Here is a 27982-nt window from a genome sequence, read left to right as displayed (position 1 = left end):
GAAAGCCAGTAGTGATGAACTGCCACCAGAATGCCAGTAAAAATGCTAGTAATGATGCAATTGGCCCACTTAGCTAAATGGTGGAGCCTGGTAATGAACATGGCGGGGGAAGCTTTAGACAGGGCTAAATGGGGTTAGACCTGCCGCTGAGCCTCAGAGACCCTTTGGAGACCTCCGTGTGCACTGTGGACAGGGGCAGATGCTCGGACTCTTCCACATGGGCACTCTGCTGACATGTCAGCACCAGGGTCTTGACCTCCTTCTTGAAGTTGGTGTTGAGAAAGCCATAGATGAAAGGGTTGATACAGGTAGAGGCCATGGCAAGCAGGTGGCACACCAAGAAGATGAGGTTGCCATAACAGATGGAGATGGCCTCATGGTACCAGTCCTCGAGGCTGTTGAACACATGCAGGGGCAGCCAGAGCACAGCGAAGGCACCCACCATGGCCACAAGGATCGCATTGATCCGCTTCATCTGCCACGCCCTTGAGCTGTAGGTGCCCTTTCGGAACACCTGCTTCCGCTTCCGCAGATGCCGGTAGATGCGCACGTAGCAGACCAGGATGAAGGCCAACGGCACGCAGTACTGGAAGAGCAGCAGGGAGGTGGTGTAGACGATGCGGTAGTGGTGCAGCGGCCATGACTCAGTACAGACCACCTTATCTGCCAGAAACTCCACAGCCTTGGAGTGGTTCCTGTGAAAGACTTTCTCTAGGACACTGTTGACCAGGAAGGGCAGGGAGAGGAAGCAGGCAATGAGCCAGATGACCACAATCCCCAGGTAGGCCTGGGAGACACTGGGCTTCCAGCCTGTCGGGTTGATGATGAGCTGATGCCTCTCCAGGGCCACAAGGACAAGCGAAAGGATGGAGACTGTCACCGACATACACTGGATGAAGGCAGACATCTTGCAAAGGGCCTCCCCAAAGACCCAGTAGTCCATAAGGGTGTAAATGGCTGTGAGCGGCTGGCAGATGAGGCACATGAGGAAGTCAGAGAAAGCCAGGTTGGCAATGAGCAGGTTGGTCACATTGGCCTTCTCCTTCTGCCTAGTGGTCACGAATATGAGGCAGAGGTTGCCCAGGACCCCCACAATAGTCTCGATGCTATAAGAGGTGACAATGAAGACCATCAGGTCTACAGAATCTTGGCAGTGGTCCGAGAAGTTGTACGGGATGCTTCTTGACTTGCTCCTGTTTTGACCCTGAGGGGATCCTGGGAGCACCAAGGCCAGGAAGTGCGAGATGTTCATGGTGCAGGTGAGAAGATTCTGGAAGATTCAGTGACGATGCCTACAAAGCAAACAGACCAACGGTACTCAGGGATCCTGCCTCCTGTGTGGAATCCAGGGAGAGGTGGGAGCCACATAGAGAGGTTCATGGCTTCTGCCATCCCAAGGCTGCTGGGACCTGGAGGACCTGAGACTCAGAGATGTAAAGCAACTTGCCCATGGTCACACAGCTTATCAGTCAAAGAGCTCAGATGCGAATCCTAGTCTGATGCCAGAACTTGTCATACACATTCCCTTTGACCTCAGGCTTCCAGGCTGTTTTAATGATAAAGAAACTAGAGTTTTATACGCAGAGTGCAAAGACAGAACTGTTTAGGGAGTATGGGCAGAAATCCCCTTGTCACGTTTTATCCAAATAGAGACAGCGGCAAATGCCATTGTGTGCTCAGGTCCTTCCACAGAGCCCTCTGCCCTTGAGGATAAAACCAAACCTCGGAGCTCAACACCCAGTACACCCTCCTGGTCTCAGGCCCTACCTGCCCTGGCAGCCTCGTTTCTCAGGCGACACACGGCAGAGTTGAAGACTGCCATGGATGCAAAGACTGGGTCATCGGCACACCAGGTCTCTCCTCCTGCCCATCATGCTGCACACGTGCAGGGCCAAGGTTACGGGCTGCCCACTCACTGCGCTGCCCATGCTCAAGTCACCTGAACTAGCTTGCAGATCCCAAGCACACCAGCCTAGTCCACACCTCCCTGCCCTGGCGCGGCTTATCTCTTTTCCCCTGCTGTCTCCTCAACACAAGGGACCCTCTGCTAAGACCAAATTGGAATTTCGACTCTAGAATCTCCAGGTGGTAATGCCAGTGACAGATACTCTGACTTAGAGAGCTCCAGATCTTTCCACACACCACTGTGATTCACCTTCGTCATGGGGTCTCTAGCTGTCATTAATCCCCCAGGGCAGTTCCCAACCCTCAGGAAGCATCGGAACCCATCCAGGGGCATGTCGAAAGTGCAGACTCTAGAGCCCCTCGCGAGGAGATGCAGTGAAGTGAGTCTGGGATGAGGCCCAGGCACCTGTATCTTAACAGATGGCCCAGATGATTCTCATGCACGCGCTCCGTGAGACCCATTGTGATATACACCGTTCACAGAGGAAGACCCTATTTCAGATATTCTCATAGTCCCACGGAATGCTCAAGTCCATTAGTGAACATATATATGTTCTTCATGATCAAGTGCTAATTTAAAAGCAGTTTTTACAGAGTATGGCCAAAATTAACCAGAGATCAGGAAAATCTGTATGTCTCGTGTCCTAATTGTCACTCACCACGCATTTGATTTGCTTGATAAGGATGAGCTACATTTGGCCATTTACAAGATCAAGTCATGAATTCAACGGACAGTTTATAGTCTGGTTACTTTGGCTACTGAATCCCAGAGGCAGGAGGATTTTTCTGGCACCATAGTCTTCTGGCAGAAAGGACTGTTTGGAATAGAACCTGACAAAATGAAATACAGCAAGGCCAAATGCAAGGCCCAGGATGTGAGTCCAAAAGCAGCCAAAGCTGCACAAAATGGTGGTGGGTGCACTATGCCCAGAAGCAGCCAATGGGAGAGACACCCCAGGCTCTGGTTGGCTGACCATCAACCAGGGCTGGGTCAATGGCAGGAGTAATGCCAGAGGCTCCTAACTAGCCAAGGACAGCATGATCAGAGCAGAGTTCGTGGGTGGGGAGGGCTCCAGAAAGTCCTCACGTCTTCATTCACTCAATAAACATGTGCCGAGCCCCATGCTAGAAACAAGGGTGAGGATGACATACCACCATGTCCCTCCCAGACCACAGAACTGCCCCCAGGAACACAGGTGAGCCTCAAGGCCATATCGCCATCGCCATGGCCAAAGCCAGTATGAATGCAATGCCCGTGAGCTGGGAGATCGGAGAGGAAACAGGAAGACGAAAGAAGATGTGACATTGAGGCGTGGCCCCAAAGCTGAAGAGGTGCCAGCCAGCCAGTGGACCAGATAGAGGAAGGAATTCAAGGTGCAGGCAACAGCATGTGCAAAGATAGGGAGGCAGGGAAGAGCAGAGCCTCCTCAGAGAACAGCAGGCTGTTCAGAACAACCGGAGCCCCGGGTAGGTGGAAGGCAGTGGTAAACGATGAGACTGGAAAGGTGGGCCAGAGCAGGAATGCTGGCCAACAAGCCCACGTCCATCCTAGAAAGATCATTGGGATGTAAAAAATAGACTGAGGAAGAGGTCCAGGACAGAAGGAAAGGGAGGGCTGAAGAAGACAGCACTGGGGTTCTGCCTGGCTTGCAGGCCCCTTCTTAGAGAAGGTCATAAAGAGCTAACACAAGGGATGGGCATGTATGGCCCGGGACACCCACACCTTTCACTGCTGACTAGACCACACGAATGTCTGAACGCCAATCAGCCGATCCCAGCAGCTGGTGGGAGCAGGCCGACGAGAGAAGTGCTGGGACTGGGAGAGCAGCAAGGCAGGAAAGCAAGCATGGGGACAGGACCAGAAAAGGAACGGAACTGTCAGCGGCCTCTGCATGTTTCTGCAGAGGCTGAGAGGGGCGCATCAGGAGGAGACTCCGTGAGCGCCCACCCCAGAAAGGCCCTCTCGCACTCCAGGGTCAAGGTGGCAGTGACTCAAATCCAAGAGCCCCAGGTCAGCAGAAAAGCTGGATTTCTTTCATGGAACATGCTGAGAGGTGGGGGTCTCCAGAACAGAGGCTCTCTTGGGGGAGGTGCTCCTGAGCAGAATCAAGTAAAGAAGAAGATAGGACTTAGATGCCACCAGAACCTCGAGAGGCTATCATGATCCAGCCACAACTCCACCAACTGGGACTTAAGAGTTCAGGGTGAAGAATGGTCCAAGTGAGACCACGTGGTTGAAAGGAGTGGGTCACCTTGCTGCTGGTGGGGGAAGGGGAGCTTCTCACTCAAGAGCAGGCTGTAGCCCTGTCTCCCCAGTTGTCTGGGGGCCCCTGGGGTCAAGAACAGTATGCTTTGCTGCAGAGAACCAACACTGGCATCTGGAAAAACAGTAGAGAAACATCAGGATCCCAGGGAGGCCAGCAGGCCATGTGCTTGTCCTGGGTTCAAATTCCAGCCCTGCCGCCTAGATGGGGGGTGGGGGTGGGGGGAGCAATTCTTATCTCACAGGAGGGCCTGGTTCCCTCCTAGGTCAGGGGATGAAAGGGGGACAAAAAGACTCTGAGAAGTAGAACCCTAGAGCTCGCCCTCCCATAGACTCTTTCAGGTTCAGTCTCCATCTTAGTTCCTTGGACAAATAACACAATTCAATGGACCAGGTCCTGTTCAGGAACTCTCTCTGCCACCTCCTGGGAAGCTGAGCTGCCCATTTGGCAACAAGAACAGCCTGGCACAGAGCAGGTGCTCATCGAACGTCAGTTTCCTTCTCTTCCCACGCACCCCCCCAACTCCCCCCGAGGGGACCTCACTCTCTTCCACCACGAGGAATTGGCCACAGTGATCATACAAACCCATGCCCAGGTCTCTGAGTGCACCTAGCTCCAGCTTTGACCCAAAGCTTCTTTAGGAAGTCCTGCAGGAGGGCACAGAGCCGGGAGCGATCACCTTACTCTAATCCTTTGCCCAGCGCCTGGCCTCCAAAGGGCACCAGCCCTGTTGCAGAGCGCTCCTGCTCTGAGCCCTGCCCCACAGTGGAGTACCCGTCTCTATCCAGGGCTGGAAAGGGCCACACTCCCACTGCTTGCCTGTCAGAGCCTAAGACTATGCTGTCCACAGGCCAGTGACTAGCCCGAGAGACATTCATGACAGGCCTCACGCTGCCCCTCACTCACACCGCCCCATCTATAGATGAGACCCCAGGATTCTGAGGGACACAGAGGCTGTCAGCCCGCATGTAGACAGATAAGACTTTGTTTTGAGATTGGTCCCATGGACATCCCAGGAGACGCCCAAACAGCCCGAGAGGCTGCACCTGGGGAGGGACAGGATCTGCCCATCTGCCCAGGGGAGCCCGGGTGGGAGTTTGGAAGGGCAGGCAGGAGAGGGCCTGAGGGAGCCCAGTCTTAGAGGGGAGAGCCCGAGGAGGGAGGGGCTTGCCTCACCCTGGAGAACACACGCATTCCTGGGGAGACAGAGGGCAGAAGGGACATCAGCTGTCCCTGAGCTTTGGGCACCCAATACCCCACTGAGCATTAATCCACACCACAACCCTGCGGGGAAGGCATTACTAGGCTGAACCACATGAAATTGCCAGTATCCAACCATTGTTGCCCTGCAAACACGGCAAATTCATGTGGTTCAATCTCCTATCTGCTCCATTTTCAAGAGGGGGACGCTGAGACCCAGTTAGAGGAAGGGACCTGACTGATGTCCCACAGCTAGTAAGTGACGGGGTTTAAATCGCCAGCAGTCTGACTCAGAAATCCCTGCACTGGGACCTACCAGACAGATTCTGAAAAGGGAAGTGGAGCCCATGCTTAAGCAAGACACAAGCTAACGTGTGGGAACGAAGGGGCAGAGGCAGGGTTGGAGATGAATATCCAAGGTTCCTGACAAAGCCTCACGGAGCCCAGGGTCTCAGTGAGCGCCCAAGGGTGCTGGGAGGTGGCTCAGCCAAATGAGAAGGTACCCCAGGGGCCTCTGTTGGTCAGGTGGAGTGCTTTGGCCCTTGGTCCCAGCATGCTGGCTCCCCTGTGGCGCCAAGGACCACCCAGCCCCTTCAGGTCCTCGTCCTTCCCAAGCAGACCTGGACTGGGGGTCCCCAATGTAATGACACTCTTAGATTTGCCTCCTTACTGACACAATCTGGAACCTCAGAAGCCTCCCCCACAGTGACAGAGCACAGCCCCCCCCCCCACCCCCGGAGGAGACACAGGCTTGAAGGGCTATGACTGAGCAAGGACCCATACCTTCCAAGGGTCAGTCCCTTGCAGCCTCCAGGGGACCACATCCGCTCCCCAGGGTTGCTGAGCTGGGGCCACGGTGACCACTTCAGACCTTTCTGGGAGCCTGCGCCCCCTCCCCCCAGCAGAGGACCTCATACCAAGACTGTCCCTGTCCCTCACTCCCCACTGCATACCTCAGAGATGCCCAGGGAGGAGGACCAGAGCTCAGATCCTCCAGGTACACCCCAGGGGTGGTGATTCGGGTAAGGGGAGTAGGGGATCACTGGACGAGGGCAGTAAAATGGTGACTCCGGATTTAGTTTCCAGGAGGCTGTCAAGACAAGGCGGGAACATCGGAACCTCGGGGAGAGGTCTCCCCCCTCGCCTGCGTTCCCCATCAGTCAGAGGAAAACTAAGAACGAATACAAATAACATCAATTTCCCGTGAAGTAAGAATGGAAAAGGACGTCTATTTTGTTTCCTGAAATTTCAGCAGGCAGCTCCTGGTCTCCTAAGGCCGCAGGCGCCCACTTTCCATGCGCCCCTCACTTCTCTCCTCGCAGCCCACAGGGTGAGCTCGGTAGCGGGCCATCCACGTTTCAGGTGAGGATACTGCGGGAGCCCGAGTCCACACGAGCGGCTGGGGGCTTCCCCCAGCCCCGACTCTACCCCCCCCCACCACCACCACCCCCGACCCCACCCCCCAGCCGTGTGGCTCCGAGCCCTGGACTCATCTGAAGCCCACCCTGCGCCCCCTCCGCAGGCGCCCGGCGGCAGGCGGCGCGCGCGGCTTCCCGGAGGACACCTGGCACCTGGGCCCCGGGCCCCTGAGCCCCCTGCACCCACGGGGCCCGTCGCGGGGCCCGCGCCCGCCTACCCGCTCCGGCGGCCCCGGCGCTCTCTGCGTGCGGAGCCCAGCCGCCCTGTCTGTCCGCCCGCTGGCCGGCTCGGTTCCCTCCTGCGCCGCCCGCCGCTCCCGCGCGAGCCCAGTCTGCCCGCCCACGAGGACGGCTGCTCCGGGAACCGCGCCCGCGAGCCCCACCGCCCGCCCTGCCGCGCCGGCCCCGCACGCGGGCCTCTCCCCACCCCGCGCCCGCGCCCGCCCCGGCCCCGCACGCCACAGACTGGGACTGCGCTGCTCTCCCTGCCTGGGCCTCGGTGTCCTCATCCGTGAAATGGGCCTTTTGCAAACTGGTTCTCGAATACTAACTGCAGGCCTCCTATGAGCCTGGCTCTCCTGCTGGGCACACACAGCTGAACAAGACAGAGTCCCTGTCCTGTGTCATCCTGGAGTTCCCGGTCCTGGGAGGGAGACAGACAAACAAGGGACAAGTAAATGAGTTTCCTCAGAATGGGGAAATAGGTCAGCTCTAGATGGGTGGTCCAGGCAGAGGGCACAACAAGGGCACAGGCCCTGAGGCTGGAGGCGTTTGGCCCCTGGAGAGAACGGGAGGCAGTGTCGCTGGAGAATGTAAGCAAGGAGACTTCCAGAGGCACGGGTGGGACAGTCAGGAGGGACTTAGAGGGCTGCTGGAAGGGCCTCCAAGGTTGTTGTAATGAGAATTAACAGAGAAAGCACTTCTCCATCAGAGCCCAGGTGACACAGGACTTGGCCGGAATGGAACAGGATTTGTTTACAAGGGCTACTCCGGTTTTAAATACACTAACTTGTCATTTTCTTCCCCGAGGAGGCCACACAGTAAAATTGAGTATGTGCTTGGAGGACCTCCTGAGAGTACCAGATCTGCTTCAAGAGAACATCCTAAATTTGGGACAGGCTCTCCTATAATATGACTCACACCTCCCAGCCGCTCCTCCCACACACATACCAGGTAACCCCAGAGGTACCATTCATCTATGGAAATGGCCCTGGGGCTGTGAGCAGTGGCCCTTTCTAGAATGGCACCTGCCATTTATGGCATGTGCGGACTCTACAAACATGACCTTATTTGATCATCACAACATCTCCAAGAGGCAGGCAGTTTTATTCCTACTTTACTGATGAAGCCAAGAGAGATTCCAAGATCGAGCAACTGCCCCAAAGTCACTCGGCTAAGAAACACTCAGATCTGGCCTGCCAAACCCATGCCTCTGGTCACACGGGCTTTCCAGTGACCCTCCTGCTAGGATGCATTTCTGCAGCCCTCCATGCTCAATGGCAGAGGCAGGTGACGCCCCAGCATCCTTGTCTCCCCATTCCCCATCTCGAGGGCACCAGTCTTTCCTCTGCCCCCCAAAGCCCAGCATGGGTCCACACATAGAGGCAGCATCCAACAAAGGAAGGAAGGTATGCGTTTAATGGGACCTAATCATAATTGTGGCTTCTTGGAGTCTAAAGTGGAGAATATTTCCTATCCAGAAACCACTCACCTGGCAGGGAGCTTTATAGACACCTGCTCTCTGTGCAGGCAAGATCTCAGATGCTGTGTTGGCCTGGGCTGCCTGTAGTGTCTGAGGCCTTGCTGGGGAGCTCTTCCAGGCAGGCTGCCACATGTACACATTTGAGAAGCACTGCCCGGGGCTCAGGAGTCTGAGCCCTAACCCCCGTGGGTCAGAGAACAGCCAAGCAGCTGAGACAGCAGGGAAAATTCAGGCAGCCAAGCGTTGGCTCCTCTTCAGCCAGTGAACGGAGCACCTGCTCTTACTCCCTCCTCATGCCCACCTGGTGAAGTGCAATCATCCCCTTTCTCAGTGAAAAAACTGAGACCCAAAGAAGTAGAGTGACTTGTCTCAGTCATCCAAATTGTAGACGGCCAGCCTGGGATCTGAAGGCAGTCTGAGCTCCTTCTCCAGCCCTGTAGTGCCCCTGAGAGGGGGAGGGAGCGCCTCACCGCAGAATCCCTAGTTAAACCAACACTGCGGGAGCAGGCTGTCAGACTCTCAGCCTCTGCTGGGGAAGGAAACAGCACCCTCTGGCGGCAGCAGATCTGGGCACCCAGCATAGCAGGAGCATCGGGAGTTCCCCCCAAGAAAGCAGAGGCTACAAGCAAGAAACTGGGCACTGTACTTCCCCTCTCGTGGGAGTCTGGGGCCAGGGCCCCAGTCTGAGAGTGCCTACCAGCCAGGCAGGCTACATTCTGCAGTCTCTGGGGAAGGAGCTCAGGAGGATTCTTCCCGCACCGTAAAAGTGGCTGGCTTTTTGTCTGACCTCCTAGACATTGAGCCTACTTAGCCTAGTGATGGACCTCACTTCCCACCCCCTTAGGCATGTTCTGTGTGAATCACCTTGGAGCTAAATGCAAGCACTAATCCCTCAGGCATGGTCAGCCCTCCATAGCTTGCAGTTTGATCCCTTGGTCCACTACAAGGTCTCTCCTTGGGCTAACGAGGAAGCTGAGGGTCAGGAAGGAGGGATACACCCCAACCACCCTCTTGCCGGCAATGTGCTGAGATTAGAAGAAATCAGGCCTGTTACTGTCACCACCTTAAGAACCAGTATGGTGAGTGGTCAAGAGCTGGGCGCAGGGGCCAACTCTCCAAGCCTCAAATTCTCTTCTGTAAAATGGAGCTAATAATAAAATCCACCTCGAGGGCTGTTGTAAGCAGAAATGAGATGAGATGCAAAAGGCTCCTAGCACAGGAAACATGCCCTCAAGATCTATTGCCCCCCGGACCCCCTGTGCTCCTCCACCCCCCTGAGTGCCACCCCTCCCCCCAAAAGCTAATGAGCAGGCTCCAGCAATTCTAGTTTGAAACCTCTCCAGACCCACACTCCCACCTGAACTAGTCCAACATGGTGCTAACGGGCCCCAGGCTCCATCATGGTGAGTTTCTCAAGTCAGTCTGTTTCTCCTTAAACCCTTCTAAGGTGTCTCCCCCCAGACTCCTTCCCCACGCAAACTCTACATTTTAGGGAATATCATTGCATTTCACTGACCATTTCATTGACCATTTTCATATCCAGGTCTGGGTAGATGTTGCTTCCACAGCCTGGATTCATTGAGCTCATTCTCCACTTGGAAAACTCCTACTCATTCTTGGAGACCAAGCCCATATAACCAACCCTCTGTGAAAAGTCCCTGCCATTTCACCCCACCACACATTCATTCTAAAGGGAGGCTGGCGAGTGTGTCCCCCACACGGAGAGCTCCCGGGCACCTGTCCTGACTTGTTCCTGGAAGAGCCATAGCAAAAGGAAGCCATGTTAGCTATCCAGGAAAATCAGCTTCTTTTCCCATTCCTATGAACAGAGAATCAAAGAATCCCATACATTTAGAAAATCAACAGCACAAAGGAGATAGGTCAGGATAAATAAACAAAATAACTGACCCCACATAAAATTGAAGTAACTCAGGGACTAGAAATGAACTTTAGGAGACCAGCCATGTTCATTAATCCTCAGAAAGATTAAAGAAGTTACTGTATTTGTAAAATGAGGGCAGATTGCTAGGAAAAGAGAGACCTAGAAAGCAAGAAACAACGCCTCAATATTAAATATATGATTGCTAAAGTTGAAAAACATTTTATTGGAAGGGATGGGGGTGGGGACAAAGTAGGGAAATGTCCCATCAAGTGGAGCCAAAACACAAAAAGATGGAAAACCTAAGAGCAAAAACAAAAGACATAGATGATTAATGCAAATAATCCATTATCCAATTAATAAACATTCCAGGAAGGGAGAACCAAGAAAATGAAAGGTAGCATATCCGTTATAGACTCAGCAGGAAATAGAATTCACCCCCAGAGAGTCAAATGGAGAGACATTAACTGTAAGGTAACATGTGGAGGAGTGGGCAGGAGTAAGGGGAAAGACAATAAATGGTGGGGAACCCAGAGATTGGCAGGGCAGTTACCACCCTACAGCTAAAGGAGTGAGGGGGAAAAAAATCATATCATCAGAGCCAGGGGACTGTGGAGGAAGGGCCACCCAATGAGCTGTTCGGGTCTGGAGGCATGCCACTGTTGCCAGAGACTCAACATTGAAACAGAGGAAAGTAGGAAAGAAGTATACCAGCTTCTCTCCATCCACTTCCAGTCTCCTGTGGGTTCTTGCCATTGACCAAAGCCACCTGGAATCGAACCAGCAAAGAATCATCCAGCCTCTCTGGGTGTAAAGAAGGCCAGAACAATGGTGGAGAATGGATCTGGGTGGAGTGTAAAAAAGTACCCAGCACAAGGAATTCTCAATAATAAAAGAAACTTTCCCAGAGATGTAGATTGAAAAGATCTACTGGGTGCTGCTCAAAATAAAAATTTCTGAAGCACTTATGCTGTTGCTCTTCCATTCCCTCCCTTTCGGAATATCCATATCCATATCCAGAATTAGTTCCAAATACCTCCATGGTGCAGGGAACAATATAGTCCAAAAGCCATTAGGTAGAGCTGAGCAAGATGGTGTCCCATGAAGGTGAGGCCAGGGTTAGGGAGACTGGTGGCCAGGAACAGGGAGTTGGAGCCCAAGTTGAGTGAGAAGATGTTCCCACAAGGGGCAAGCCAGCGGGTGTTGGAACCCAGCGGAGGAGGAGTACATCTGCACAGGATAGGGTAGCAACCCCAGCAGTCCAGCACGTCAGAGCCAAGTACAAGGAGAACGGCATCCCACGGTGGTGGGGGGCAGGGGGGCCGGGGGCCGGCATAGCGTGTCAGAACAGGACAAAGACAGTGTCCATGTGAGGAGGCAGGGAGTTGGCAGCCCAACACAGGGTGTTAGAGCTCAAATACAATGAAGAGGGTATCTGTGTGAGAGAGGAGGACAGCCAAGGTGGGGAGCCAGAACCAGAGTAGAGGGAGGTCCTGGTGCAAGGGAGTTCTGCTGTGGAAGACACTCCACGCATGGGAACCAACCAAGTAAAGCAAGTATATTAAAGATAATTGGAGCCAGTTTTCTCACCAATGGAGAAGGTAGTTACAAACACAGAAGGGGGGAAAAAAACCAGAATGAGCCCTGTGGTTTTAAATCAGAATTGAAGGTATTGTGTAAACTCAGGGTTTCCAATGGACACACGGTCCCCCACTTACAATGGTTCGACTCAAACAGTTTTTCAGCTTTATGAGAGTGTGAAAGCCATACACATTCAGTAGAAACAGTTCTTTGAATTCTGCATTTTTATCTTTCCCTGGGCTAGCAATATGTGGTACCATACTCTCTCGTGATGCTGGGCGGTGGGCAGCTCCCAGTCAGCCACACAATCACAAGGCTGAACAACTGATATCCATACAACGATTCTGTTTTCATGTTCAGTACAGCATTCAATAAATTACATAATATTCATCACTTTATTATAAAATGGGCTTTGCGTTAGATGATTTTGCCTAACTGTAGATTAATGAAAGTGTTCTGAGCACGTGTAAGTTAAGCTTAGCTAAGCTATCATGTTCGTTGGGTTAGGTGTATTAAATGCACGTTCAATTTACATTACTTTTAAAGCACAACAGGCTTATCAGGACATAACCCCATTGTAAGTTAAGGAAGATCTGTATATATATAAATTTGAATGCAATTGTGAGATACACACACACACGCATCTCTTTACTCTGTCCACTGAGAGAGCCTTGGGGTAGTGACACTAATAACAATGAGTACTCCTAGCACCCATACTTGGCTTCTAAATGCCACTTTCCATTAAAAGAATCCAAGGGACAGGGAACATACAAGATGAGCCTGAAAGATCTTTGGAGGCTAGAAAACAACGAGTGCTCTAAGAACAATGGAGCATGTTAAAAAGACCCGGAATCCAGCTGGAAGGATCTCTTACTGGCCAAATCTGGAACAATGTGAGTATTAAAATAAATAATGGTAGTAATAGATACTAGCCCCTTGAATAAAATAGTAACCTGTGAGTCCACTCCAATATAAGTAATTGAATGCAAAGTGAAAGTTTGATGAACAACAGGATATTTACATGGCTTTAGTGTACCTCACCGTAAAATAGTTATTAATTACAAAGAGAAAATTAGTTACTTTTCAGTGGAGACGCCTGGAAGTCACCACGTTAATCAACATGATCAGAGCAACGACCATCACTAACACTACAAAGTGAAATCACATACCCATAATAGGAAGCAAGAAGAACACATCATTGCTTCTGTCATATTTCTGCCAAAGGTGCATAAAAATGAACGCAACGCCAAGGAAACATCAGACTAGCCCAAAGTGAGGGACATGCTACCAATACCTGGCCTGTAGTCTTAGAACATGTCAAGGCCATGAAAGTCAAGGAAAGACAGGAGAACTGTTTCAGAATAAAGGAGACCAGACTCATGAGAACTAAACCTAAGCATCCTGGGACCACTGGTAAATAGAACCTAGGGGTGAGAGGGTAGTTATATATCAGTGCTAATCGCCTGAATCATGATGGTTGTGTTTTTGGGTAAGCAGAAGAATGTCCTTCTCTACAAGAAATAAACAATAAAACTACTCTTTGGGGAAATGAGCATCTTGTTGCAGCTTACTCTCGAATGGTTCAGAAATCTTTTTAAATGTTCTCTATACTCACTTGTAACTTTTCTGTAAGTTTAAGATTGTTTATATATTTTTAAATAATAATAAGATTTTTCACCTTCATGGAATAAAACAGAAATAAAAGTTGAAAGTTGCAACCTCTAGAAATAATCAGGGTGGGGGGGGTGTCAACATCATTTATCTAAGCAATAGGAATATAGCCCATTTCTTTCTATTAAAGAAGAATAATTACAATTACTAAGAAAAGAATAAATAAAAGAAATGAAATAGCATCCACAGCACAGAGCATAAAGAAGCTTGGTAACAACAACCCCAGCCTCAGTGTCCTCATCTGTAAAATGGAGCCAAGACTGGTTCAAGCTCATGACAGGCTGGTGAGGATGCAAAGGTTGAAAGAATCAGGATGCATTTGAAGTCTTTTTCAAAGCCACATGAAAGGGAGACATGAAGGAGAGACCTCCAGGCCAGACAGCCCCTAAGGGTCTGGTCTTCCACAAAGCTCTCCAAGTGGCAGGCACATCTGCTGTGGGAGGCGGCTCCCCAGACCCTGAAGGATCACTTGTTCTTTGTTTGCCTTTTTTCCTTACTGAGGCCATAAAGAGGCTGGGCTATAAAATAACCTCCTCTCTGGCCACAGGAAAGGAAGATAAGGGAAGTCATCTGGCAGCCAACACCTTTCCTGCCTCCCCACCCTAGACAGCTGGCCTTTCCCTGGCTCCCTGCCCCAGCCTTTCTCCAAGTGAAACTAGACTTCGAGTGCCTTTTCCCTGCCCCTCCTTACCAAGGCTTCCCTCCTTCTCTACTCCACCTACAGCAATACAAAACATGTCCTCCAGCCAGAGAGAAAGGAGGAAGAGGGCACAGTTGCCACCTGCCACTAAAACTCCATTTCTCCAGTACAGTCTATGATCTTGAAGCTGACCAGCTGAGGACAGCATTTTCCCTCCTTAGCAGAGAGTAAGAAAAAGACCAGGACAAAAGGGCATCATTCACCTAGAGACCTGTAGTCGCTGTCTTCTGCTACCCCAGTGCATCACCTGCCTCTCTATGGAAGACAAAGGAGAAATACCAAAGCAGTCCAGCCTACACTGTTTTTATCCCCTGCCTTCTGGGACCTTCTGGGACCTCCTGGGATGCATTCAAACAGTCCATAGTCAAACAAACCATAGTCCAATAGGGTTTATTTTTATTTTATTTTATTATGTTATGTTAGTCACCATATATTACATCATTAGTTTTCGATGTAGTGTCCCATGATTCATTGTTTGTGTATAACACCCAGTACTCCATGCAATACGTGCCCTCCTTAATACCCATCACCGGGCTAACCCATCCCCCCACCCCCCTCCCCTCTAGCACCCTCAGTTTCTTTCTCAGGGTCCATAGTCTGTCATGGTTCCTCTCCCTCTCCGGTTTCCCCCCTTCATTTTTCACTTCCTACTATTTTTTTTTAACATATAATGTATTATTTGTTTCAGGGGTACAGGTCTGTGATTCATAGGTCTTACAAAATTCACAGCGCTCACCATAGCACGTACCCTCCCCAATGTCCATCACCCAGCCATCTCATCCGTCCCACCCCCTACCACTCCAGCAACCCTCAGTTTGTTTACTGAGATTAAGAATTCCTAATATCAGACATACAAACAATTATAAGAACGTATTATAAGCAACTCTACACCAGCAAATTAGATAACCTGGAAGAAATGGATGCATTCCTAGAGATGTATCAACTACCAAAATTGAACCAGGAAGAAATAGAAAACCTGAACAGACCTATAACCACTAAGGAAATTGAAGCAGTCATCAAAATATCCCAACAAACAAAAGCCCAGGGCCAGATGGCTTCCCAGGGGAATTCATACCAAACATTTAAAGATGAATTAATACCTATTCTCCTGAAACTGTTTCCAAAAAATAGAAATGGAAGGAAAAACTTCCAAACTTATTTTATGAGGCCACCATTACCTTGATCCCAAACCAGACAAAGACCCCATCAAAAAGGAGAATTACGGACCAAATTCCTTGATGAACATGGATGCAAAAATTCTCACCAAAATACTAGCCAATAGGATCCAACAGTACATTAAAAGGATTATTCACCACGACCAAGTGGGATTTATCCCTGGGCTGCAAGGCTGGTTCAACATCCACAAATCGATCAAAGTGTTACAATATATTAACAAAAGAAAAAACAAGAATCATATGATCCTCTCAACAGATGCAGAAAAAAGCATTTGACAAAGTACAAGCACCCTTTCTTGATCAAAACTTTTCAGAGTATAGGGATAGAGGGTACATACCTCAATATCATAAAAGCCATCTATGAAAAACCTACAGCGAATATGATTCTCAGTGGGGAAAACCTGAGAGCTTTCCCCTAAGGTCAGGAACGCGGCAGGATGTCCACTATCACCACTGCCATTCAACATAGTATTAGAAGTCCTAGCCACAGCAATCAGACAACAAAAAGAAATCAAAGGCATCCAAATCGGCAAAGAGGAAGTCAAACTCTCACTCTTTGCAGATGATATGATACTTTATGTGGAAAACCCAAAAGACTCCACCCCAAAACTGCTAGAACTCATACAGGAATTAAGTAAAGTGGCAGGATATAAAATCAATGTGCAGAAATCAGTGGCATTCCTATACACCAACAACAAGACAGAAGGGAGACAAATCAAGGAGTCGATCCCATTTACAATCGCACCCAAAACCATAAGATACCTAGGAATAAATTTAACCAAAGAGGCAAAGGATCTGTACTCAGAAAACTATAAAATGCTCATGAAAGAAATTGAGGAAGACACAAAGAAATGGAAAAACGTTCCATGCTTATGGATTGGAAGAACAAACATTGTGAAGATGTCAATGCTACCTACAGCAATCTACACATTCAATGCAATCCCTATTAAAATACCATCCACTTTTTTCAAAGAAATGGAACAAATAATCCTAAAGTTTGTATGGAACCAGAAGAGACCCCGAATAGCCAGAGGAATGTTGAAAAAGAAAAGCAAAGCTGGCGGCATCACAATTCCGGACTGCCAGCTCTATTACAAAACTGTCATCATCAAGACGGCATGGTACTGGCACAAAAACAGACACATCGATCAATGGAACAGAATAGAGAGCCCAGAAATGTCCCCTCAACTCTTTGGTCAACTAATCTTTGACAAAGCAAGAAAGAAGGTCCAATGGAAAAAAGACAGTCTCTTCACAAATGGTGTTGGGAAAATTGGACAGCCACATGCAGAAGATGGAACTGGACCATTTTCCTTACATCACACACAAAAATAGATTCAAATGGTTGGAAGACCTAAACGTGAGACAGGAGTCCATCAAAATCCTAAAGGAGAACACAGGCAGCAACCTCTTCGACCTCAGCCGCAGCAACTTCTTCCTAGAAACATCACCAAAGGCAAGGAAGCAAGGGCAAAATTAACTATTGGGATTTCATCAAGATAAAAAGCTTTGCACAGCAAAAGAAACAGTCCACAAAAACCAAAAAGACAACCGACAGAATGGGAGAAAATATTTGCAAATGACATCTCAGATAAAGGGCTAGTATCCAAAATCTATAAAGAACTTATCAAACTCAACACCCAAAGAACAAATAATCCAATCAAAAAATGGGCAGAAGACATGAACAGACATCTTTCCAAAGAAGACATCCAAATGGCCAACAGACACATGAAAAAGTGCTCCACATCGCTGAGCATCAGGGAAATCCAAATCAACACCTCAATGAGATACCACCTCACACCAGTCAGAATGGCTAAAATTAACAAGTCAGGAAACGACAGATGTTGGCAAGGATGTGGAGAAAGGGGAACCCTCCCACACTGTTGGTGGGAATGCAAGCTGGTGGCAAACCACTCTGGGAGGTTCCTCAAACAGTTGAAAATAGAGCTACCCTACGATCCAGAAATTGCACTACTGGGTATTTACCACAAAGATACAAATGTAGGGATCCGAAGGGGTACGTGCACCCCAATGTTTATAGCAGCAATGTCCACAATAGCCAAACTGTGGAAAGAGCCAAGATGTCCACTGACAGATGAATGGATAAAGAAGATGTGGTATATATACACAATGGAATATTAGGCGGCCATCAAAAGGAATGAGATCTTGCCATTTGCAACGACGTGGATGGAACTGGAGGGTGTTATGCTGAGTGAAATAAGTCAATCAGAGAAAGACATGTATCCTATGACCTCACTGATATGAGGAATTCTTAATCTCAGGAAACAAACTGAGGGTTGCTGGAGTGGTGGGGGGGGTGGGAGGGTGGGAGGGATGGGTGATAGACATTGGGGAGGGTATGTGCTATGGCAAGTGCTGTGAATTGTGCAAGACTGTTGAATCACAGATCTGTACCTCTGAAACAAATGATGCAATATACGTTATGAAAAAAAAGAAGAAGAGACGATAGCAGGAAGGGAAGAATGAAGGGGGGGAAATCGGAGAGTAAGGCGAACCATGAGAGACGATGGACTCTGAAAAACAAACTTAGGGTTCTGGGGGGCGTGGGGGGATGGGTTAGCCTGGTGATGGGTATTAAAGGTGGCACGTTCTGCGTGGAGCACTGGGTGTTATGTACAAACAATGAAACATGGAACACTACATCCAAAACTAATGATGTAATGTATGGTGATTAACATAATAATTAAAAAATTAACAAAAAAAAGAATTCCTAATATCAGTGAGATCATATGATACTTGTCTTTCTCTGATTGACTTAATTCGCTCAGCATAATACCCTCTAGTTTAATCCATGTCGTTGCAAACGGCAAGATTTCGGGGGGTGGGGTTTGATGGCTGCATAATATTCCATTGCACATATATGTACCACATCTTCTTTATCCTTTCATCTGTCGATGGACATCTTGGCTCTTTCCACAGTTTGGCTATTGTGGACATTGCTGCTATAAACATCGGGGTGCATGTACCCCTTCAGATCCCTACATTTGTATCTTTGGGGTAAATACCCAGTAATGCAATTGCTGGATTGTATGGTGGCTCTATTTTCAACTTTTTGAGGAACCTCCATACTGCTTTCCAGAGTGGCTGCACCAGCTTGCATTCCCACCAACAGTGTAAGAGGTGAACAAATAGTTTTAAGTTCTATGTGTGCTGGATGCTGGACGTAGAGTTCAACTCCCCAGGACATGTTATAAAAGGAGTTTTGACCCAGAAACTCCCCAAATGGGTGCAGATGGGATTTCAGGTAAAATAGCCACCAGATTACCATATGCCTTGGATGAAGAACTCACTCTATTCTATTCCTCATCTCAAACTGTGCTTAGCCGTGCTGTCCTAGCAAGTTTACCTGATATGATGTTGTATGGGTCAGCTATTGCTGAGTAACAAATAACCACAAAATGGCATACAAACAGTGACGTGCAAATGACTACAGGTCACCTGGGGTTTAGCTGACCTAAGCTGGGCTCAATGGGCCAGCTCTGCTTTGAGTTGCACGTCCAACAGGTTTAGTGTCCTCCACCTGTGCTCATTCTGGGACCCCAACTGAAGGGCAAGTTCAAAAGCTTTACCCACGGAGACGGCAAAAGTGCAAGAGGACAAGCCCGGCTATGCAAGTTCATTTCCAGCCCTATCTGGATCACATTTGCCAGCATCCATTGGCCATACCAAGCTGCGTGGCTGAGCACAAAGTAAAGGGGCAAGGAACGGCATTCTGCCCACTCAAAAGCCAGAACAAAACACAGAGCTACCACCAACATTAATAGAAGGAAAAACTATACTCTTCTGATGAGATGTGGGTGAGAAGAGTAAAATCTATTTGAACAATAATTTATATCGCACCCCAAACAAGAAGAGAACCTTAATACCTAAGATAAACAAAATTCTGAATTGGATCGTATGTATAGAAATTCTCAGAAGCACATTTTTAATTGAAACTTTTATTTGAAGGGTGCCTGGGTGGCCTTCTTAACCTACTGAGGTAGGTTAAGTGTCTGCCTTCAGCTCAGGTCATGATTTTGGGGTCCTGGGATCAAGTCCCTCATTGGGCTCCTCGCTGAGCAGGGAGCCTGCTTCTCCCTCTCTCCCTCCCGCTCCCCCTGCTTGTGTGCGTGTGCTCGCTCTCTCTCTCTGTCTCTCACACACACACATAAATAAATAAAATCTTTAAAAAAATAAAATAAAAGAAAAAGAAAGAAACTTTTATTTGAGATCATTGTAGAGTCACATGCAGTTCTAAGATGTAATACAGAGATCCCTTGTGCCCTTTATCTCTATCCCTCATGGTAATGTATTGCAAAACTACAGTATAATACCACAACCAGAATATCAACATTGAAATAGTCAAGGCACAGAACATTTCCATGGCAAGGGTTCCTCTGTTGACCTTTTATAACCACGTGTACTTGTTTCCCACCCTCTGCTCCCATCATATCCTTAACCCCTGACAACCACTAATAGTTCTCCATGTCTATGACTGTGTCATTTCAAGAATGTTATATAAATGGAATCACGCAGTACTTAAGCTTTTGGGATTGGCTTTTTCATTCAGCATAATTCTCCGAAGAATCACCCAAGTTGCTGCATGGAGCCATACTTTGTTTCTTTTTGTCACTGAGAACTATTCCACAGTATGGATGTACCACGTATTTAACCAGTGACTTGTTGAAGGACATCTGGGTTGGTTCCAATAGTTTGGGGTTATTACAAATAAAGCCACTACAAGTATTTGTGTAGAATTTGGGGGTGAAAATAAGTTTTCATTTTGGGGATGAATATACCAGGAGTACAATTCCTGGTCCAAATAGTAGTTCCAAGTTTAGCTTTGTTTGGTTTTTTGTTTGTTTGTTTGTTTGTTTGTTTGTTTTTTAAGAAACTGCCAACCTGTTTTCCAGAGTGCCTATACCACTTCACATTCCCGCCAGCAATGCATGTGTGATTGAGTTTCTCCACATCCTCGCCAACATTTGATATTGACACCATTTTTTTCCCTTTAGCACTTGTTTTTAACTCAAGTTTATATTTAATAGATAGAGCAGGGAGAACTAGCAGAATAAACAATTTCAACTCCCAGTAATAACACTGTGGGAAACAAAAAATTTCAGTTCTAAACTGGAAGGAACGAAAGGAAGTGAGTCAGTTATAGCTGGAGTAATTAACTATAGGTACAATTTTTGAAGACGACTGTCTCCTTTGCTCATGGTCATGTTTTACAAAATTGAGGAAAATATATTTCAAAAGCCGTGATGCGCAGACTCATTTGTAAGTTAAGAAATTACACTTTTGATGAGTAAAGACATGCTCTGTGGAAAAACAACTGAATAATAAAGGACATCGTTATAACAAAGATAATTGTTGTATCTTTATATTTAGCCTCAGGAAACAGAGCAGGGAGGATCCATGACTTGTGATAAAGTTAGAGCAGAATAAAATTTCATTTCACTTGAGCCTTTGACATCAATCAGATTTGTTAGGAAAATGATTTTATGTTCTGGACTCATAAATATACTCCCTCCTTCCATTTTCATAGTAGCCCAGAGAGGGCAACTTATAATACATTACCTGAATAAACAAAGCAATTTTAGGTCCAAGTGATTTGCTTCATAGTTTCCCTTTAACTAAATGTGACTCCTCTCTTAAAAAGACTTGAATTTCTGATTTCATATTTTTTCCTTTTTGAAAAAGGGGGATTATTATTTCCATTTTTAACATGTTTCTATCTTTTTCATCACTTCCCCCAGTGTTGAGGTTATTTAGAATCTTTGTTCCATGTTCTTATAATATTATATATATAATTGATATAGTATATTGACAGTATCCTCGATTATTTGGAATGATTTTTACTGGCATCTTTAATCACATATTTCTTATAACATATCTTTTTCTTGGATTCACATTTCATTTTGCTGAAGTACCTCTTCCGGCAATTCTTTCAAATAAGATTCACAGGCAATAAAGCCAGTGGTAAACAGAGCTTTCTGCCTTCAGATGTCTTTACTTCACACTCACACTTGACTTACTGATCAGTTCTGTATAGCCTTGTAAGTTCAAAGCCGTTGTCCCCCAAAATTTCAAAAATACTGCTCCATTGTCTTTTGTATTCAGTGTTGCCAAGTGAGAAAACTGATGTTAGTTTAATCCTCATTTCCTAAGTTTATTTATTAATTTCCTCCCCTTCTTAGGATGTTCTCTCTCCTTGGTGTTTCGAAATTTCATAGCAAGGATTTAAGCCGGGATTTCTTTTTTTTTTTTTTTTTTATTTCCTTTCATCCTGCTTGACACTCCGTGGGCCCTTAAATTTAGTCTTGCCTCTCTTCACCTCTTTGATATTTTCTTCCGTTTTCTACTTGATGATTTCTTCTTCCTTACCTGGAGGTCGGAGGGAAAAGCAACAAAGAGGCAGACCCTCAGTCCGGAGGGGACCCAGCCCCTCCTCTTCTGCATTCATTGGACAGAATTCAGTCACGTGGCCACACCTCACCTGCAGCTGGGAACTGGAACCGTGGTCCCACCCGCGCTCTGGAAAAGGGGGAGGCTGGAATTCGGTAGACAGCCGACAGTCTTTCTAGGATATTTGCACTAGGTTCTGGAAGTATTCCCTGCCCTGTTCTTCCAGCTCACTAAACCCCCCTCCACTTGTTTTACTGTGGCTAGTAATCCCATCCTTTTAGTTTTTTAAATGTATTTTTGACAATCATATTTTTCATTGCCAAAACCTCATTATTTTACTATAATTTTTTTTTTTTTTTAAGTAGGCTCCATGCCCAGCATGGAACCCAGCACAGGGCTTGAACTCAGGACCCTGATATCAAGACCTGAGCTGAGATCAAGAGTCAGACACTTAACCAACTGAGCCGCCCAGGCACCCTTGTTTTATTTTAATTTTTAAAATAAAATTGCTTGCTCTCATTTAATGGATTTGATAACTTTGTCCCTCTTAAGATTTTCTTTTTTTTTTTTTTTTTTTTTTAATCTCCTGTTTGCTCATGTAACTCGATTTCCTTGGTGTCTCTATTTGGGTGTGGTTTTTTTTCTGCAAATGTGTGGAGGGTGTTGTTGGAAGGCCCATCTTAGACTTAGACTAGGAGCCTGCAGCGAGCATTATTAGTTTTGTTGCCTGGAGGTAGTGAAGGCGGCCTCTGGGCCAGGGCATGTGGGGAATGTTGCTGGACTGGATGTGCCAAAAGTTAGCCTTCTGGGGTGCAGTGCTCCCCACTCCTCCTGGGTGCTGCCCTCGTGCTCCCACCCTAGTGTCCGCTCCCCCTTATTGCCTGCTGTTCGGGGAGGGAGGCCAGAGACAACGATCCCACATCTGGTTCGCAGGCAGCCTGCCTGTTGTGTCTCCAAGGGCCGCTGCTCCCTCCAGGAATGAGAGCTCTCCAGCTGGAAGCACGCCGAGAACCTGCCCTGGCCTTCTGTAGTCCTCCGCTCACCAAATCCCATCTCTTACAATTCAGGGAGTCCCCACACTTTCTGGGCCATCAAAGGTAACATGACATAATGATACCTGGGGATATAGGTAATGAGTCCAGGATGCCTCTGTTTCGATCTCATCCCCACCCCATAATAACGTTTAGACCAGCATTTCTACCACCAGCCAGACCTTGGTAAATATTTGGTGACATGTTGATAAGGGGTCAGACAGAGGCAGTGAAAAGAGCTCCTTGATATCAGCTTCACCAGGGTGCCAGTCAATGCAGAGCAATTGCCAGGAGCCCACCCAGCACCTGTGGGCTTCAAGCTCACCACTGGAAGAAATGTCCAGGAGGATAATGGTAACATTTTGCCTTTATTCTGGAGGTCACTGTCTCCACTCTTAGAGAAAGCATCTGAAAGACTCCATATTAAACCATTTAGAAAAGATAATAATAATAACAACGTTCACAGAGGGTAACTCACTTGCTCAGAGTCACATGGCTACAATGTGACAGAATCCAGACTCAAACCTCAGGCCTCTTCTGTTTCCTGGTGGAACGCTCTCTCCACTCTCTCTGCCCTCTATGTTCAACATCCCATAATAAGGCCACGGAGAACCGCAGTGCTGGTCACACTCAGGCATCATCCGTCTGGGCTATCTTCTCTCAGGGGTCAGGCCGAGAACACGGAAGGGCAGTCTCCGTGTTGCCAGTGTCTGTAACGTGCCAAGCGCTTCACGCCGTATCTCTCACTTAATCTTCACATCATCCTGGGAGTTGCTGTGATTACCCCCACTTTACAGGTGGAAACAGACTCCGTAAGCACAAGTGACATGTCCAAGCACAGTCAGTAAGCGACACCCTGGACCTGTGGCACTTGGGGTGCTCCCCTTGGCCAACAGCACCAATAATGTGCAATCCCATGCTGCCCGCAACCCTGCAAACAGCGGAAGCACCTCCCCGCTCCAGGGGCACTGCTGGTGCTCTTTCTTCCCCCCTAGCAGGGCAAGTGCTCTGGAAAGAGCCAGCATCTCCTCATCTGGCCGTGAGGAGGAAGAGGAGCAGGAGGCTGGGAAGGACCTTCACGGGTGCAAAGGGGAAAGATAGAGCACTTTACTCCCAGCTACAAGCGTGGATCTCCATGCCCCTGGGGTGCTCCCTTGTCCTTTTCTCTCCCGTCCTCGGCAAGGTGACTCCGTGCTCCTGGCCGGGTGCTCTTGCCCAGGCCCTGTGCCCGGTACTGAGGACTCAGAGGGGAGCAGAGGGGCCCCCAGAGGACTCGTTGTCTGAAGGCAGAGACCTAGTAACGAACCGTTCACTCTAGAAGGTGCTGAGCGCCCCAGGAGACGGGCAGGACGCCCTCTGGGAACCTGGGCCAAGGCCGAAGGCAGCCGGCAGGTGGGGGGCTGGGGCAGTGGTTGGAAAGAATTACAGCTAAAGACCAGTTAACAGAGCTGTCAAATGAGATTCCATGATGTTCAAACCTGCAGACAAAAGGGACTCATCCTGCTCTGCATTCTGTCAGGATGGACAGATAAGAGCTTCCTTCTGTCCTAAACAAACCATGGTGTCTGCCACATTCTGTCACCACGGCGGAGGGTGGCTGGGCTGCTGGCCCAGGGCTTCTCCTGTGCCTCCTTCCTCCCACCCCTGCTGCCTCCCTCCCCACCCCTCCGCTGCACAAAGGCTTCTTTTCTCCCTTCCTCCCATTTCCGATATTAAGTAGCATTTTCTCTGCAAGTAAAACTGCACTCAATTAGATGAACCAGGGGGAGTCCAGTCTGACTTTGAGAATGTGTGTGTATAGAAACACTGAAATACAGCGCGACGATCAGAAACCACAGCCTCGGGAGGGTCCCAAGGAGACTGCTCCCATCGGTGGACGGTGGTGAGCTTCACTCACCACCTAGAACTTTCCACCCTGCCTGATTTCTCCCCCATGGCAGTGAGCTCCTTGTGGGTGAGGCCTCCCCTTAGTCATTTCCAGGGGACCAGGCACACAATAAATATTTGCTGAATGAGTCGTTCACAAATAGGTCAGTTGATTATTTTATGAATAGATGTTTTGGAAACAGAAGCTGTCATCAACTTGCACACATTCCACGTGCAAACAACCTGTCCTTGAGTCTATATGGTGCATGGTCCTGCATGTGCCCGATTCAGATGGGACTCAAGAAGAATTCAATTGAAATGAGAGTCTGGGTCTCCAGGCATGCCAAAGCAGGAGTCCTTAGCCTCCCTTGCAGGCCCACGGGTCACACGTGAAGGAAAAGAATAAAATCAAAGCCTGTGTATGAAATGCCAGCAGGGCAGCCTCAAGTGCTGTATCCAGACGTGGAGGAGGAAGCAGGGACTGTATCATCTCTCATCTCTTCCTTACCTCCCTGAAAGGGTCCTCCTCACCCCTGCACACATCAGTCTGTTCCTGGCGTCCATACACTCCACTTCCTGCCCTCTCCATGGAGGCGGGCAGGGAAGGCCCGCTCCGTGTTTGAGGATTGCTCGTACCTGGGAACACATTACACGTGGCCGGCTGTGCGGGACTGTGTACGTTCTCCAGTTACTCAGTAAACCCTTTGTTTCTAGGGAGCAAAGGTCCCGGGCAGCCCAACCTCTGCCTGGACAAGCAGGAGGGCAGAGGTTGGAAGAGCACAGGACAATGGCCAGAGGCCACTGCGCAGAGCCCTGGGTCTGTCCCCAGGCGCTCGGGGATCTCAGGCGACTTGCTCCAATTCTCCAAGCCTAGTTTTTCACAGCCTATAAAATGATTACACAAACAATAGCCTGTGTGGATGTTAGAGGGATTCAATGAGATAACAAACGTGAAGCACTTTGGAACCCGTGAAGTGCTGTATCCGTATTTGCTCATGCTGCTTTAAAGTTATTCTTCTATTAATAACTCATCGCTAATCACATATTTATAGAGAATGAGTTTGTACCTCTACTGGCCCACAGAGTGGCCCTCCACATTGGGAGCAGGCCTGGCCAGCCCAACCAGAGCGGGGCCAGGAGCTTGTCCCTGGCCACTTCCCACACTCCACTGTAATGACTCTCCTGTCCCCAGGCCCTGGCCGTGCACTGAGACACATGCACCAGTTTCTCCCAACACTGACTCACTCATCTGTCGGTTATTCAATTATTAATGACTACGTATTTATTGAGCACCTTCTAGAAACCAGACACCAGACCACCTGACTACCTGCTGCATATAATCCAAACAGACATGCAGCCAGAGTCTCATGACCAGTGTCCCGATGTTACAAATGAGAAGGAGAAGGTGACCTAGGGTGCGGGGATGGGGTGGGCCAACCGGGTCTAGGAGGTCTCTCTCTCTCTCTCTCAATTTCCTTATGTTTATTCTGCTCAGCATCCCGTGCAAGCTTTTACTCTGAAGTCACATCTTTCTTAAACTGTAGAAGATTCTCAGTCATTCCCTCTGCTACTCCTTCTGTCACTCCTTCCCAACCTGATTCTTAAATTCTTTCCCATCTTTTCATCTTCTTAGACCCGTGAGTTGCTTTCTATCTTTCAGTTCACTAATTCTATCTTTGATTCTTCCATCTGTTGACTTGATTCGCATGGCTTTTATCCATTCTTTCCCAAAGCCAACCTGTTCTCGAGTCACTTCTCTCAGGCTTGATTTTATCATTTCTTGTTATTTTTGCAAACACTGTTTTTTCCTCTATGGACATCTCAAAATGCTTAATTTTTTTCTTATTTTCTCATATTTCCATTTCCTCGGCAATGAATTCATCTCCTCGTGGTTGATTTTTATCCTCACTCTTCTTATGATTTGTTTTTCTGAGGGCTTTGGAATTTTAGTCTGCAGGAGAAGTTCTGTTTTCTTTGTTGTTCTCACTGTATTCATCGCCCATGCCCATCCCCACCTCCCCAGATCTTGTCATTGCTCCCATCTGGCTTAGTGCTCAGCCCCAAAACCAGTTTTGCAATGGCAGGTTAGAGCTTCCAAAATGCCAATATGGAGGACACGGCCCATCCAGTCATTGGCCCAGGGCCTGTCTTCCCAGCTTTCTCTGCACCACTTGCCCTCTTAGGGACGCAAGCTTTTCAAGCTTTAACCCCAAGTAGCAGTTCCAGTTTGTTCCAGACTCCCCTTCACAGGTGACTGGACCTGCCGCACCTCCCGGTTCCTGATGTCCCCACCACAAACAAGCTGCCTTTTTTTTCCGGTCCTGCCCATACCAGAGCCCAGAGCCTGTAAATCCATGTCTTCATTGCTCGTGCTGCGGGACCCCGGAAGACAGAAGCACTAACTGTGCAGGGGAGTCAGAGGAGGCTGAGAAGGGAAGGCAGGTTGGTATAAAGGTCCCTACTCTGAGCCATGGCCAAAGCAGCTGTGACCCGTGGAATGGACCTATTAGAAGCACATCAAGGGAGAAGATGTGAAAACCAGGAGTGTCTCTCAGTCCTCGGATGGGGAAACAGCATGAGGTGTTTGACACCCCAGAGTTGGTGGGGGGGCGGTAGTCCACACAGGTTCCTTAGCCAGGTCATCTGCCCCAAGGCAGGAAGACAAGAAAAAAACCTAAAATTTGTGAAAGCACCAGGCGCCTAATGGCGACACTATGAGGCCAAACCTAGAATTGCACAGAGGAGGCAGCCCTCTGCCTACCTGAGAACTCCCTTCATCACCTGGCACATCACGTTGGGCAGGTCCTCGGTCCCAGGTGTGTAATGACATCTGGGTTAGCTGCCCAGATCACTCACATCTGTACCGAACATGCATGTGTCATTGGTCAGTTGTCATTTGTATGACATTTTTCTGTAATACATGTGGGCCAACAACCATTTGGGATGGATCTAAAGAAGAAGCGGGAGTTCTCTATGTTTGGGTCAGTGCATTTCAGGAAGAGAGAACACCAGGACTTAGAATACTGGAAAGATGATGGGATCAGAGAGGAATGGTGTGGAGTAAAGTGGTTGAGAGCAGAAAAGCAGACATGATCCAGAATTCTGAGATTTGTCCTGCATTGTTGAAAAGCCTTTGGAGCCTTTTTTTTTAATTTTTTTATTGTTATGTTAATCACCATATA

At 48.4% G+C, this 27982-nt stretch overlaps 1 protein-coding gene across 1 annotated transcript; it reads right to left on the bottom strand.

Moving 5' to 3' along the window:
* Nucleotides 1–124: 124 nt before the first annotated feature.
* On the bottom strand, nucleotides 125–23492 carry LOC113923885 (neuropeptide Y receptor type 4-2). Its single transcript, XM_027597115.2, has 2 exons — nucleotides 23413–23492; nucleotides 125–1292 (listed from the first exon to the last, which is right to left on the bottom strand). The coding sequence occupies exon 2, from the start codon at nucleotides 1250–1252 to the stop codon at nucleotides 125–127; it is 1128 nt and encodes a 375-aa protein (XP_027452916.1). The 5' UTR covers nucleotides 1253–1292; nucleotides 23413–23492.
* Nucleotides 23493–27982: the final 4490 nt, after the last annotated feature.

The sequence above is a fragment of the Zalophus californianus genome, chromosome 15, assembly GCF_009762305.2.
Source record: "Zalophus californianus isolate mZalCal1 chromosome 15, mZalCal1.pri.v2, whole genome shotgun sequence".
NCBI lineage: Eukaryota > Metazoa > Chordata > Mammalia > Carnivora > Otariidae > Zalophus > Zalophus californianus.
Note: the sequence above shows the minus strand (reverse complement) of the source record. Positions and strands in the feature narration are given on the sequence as shown.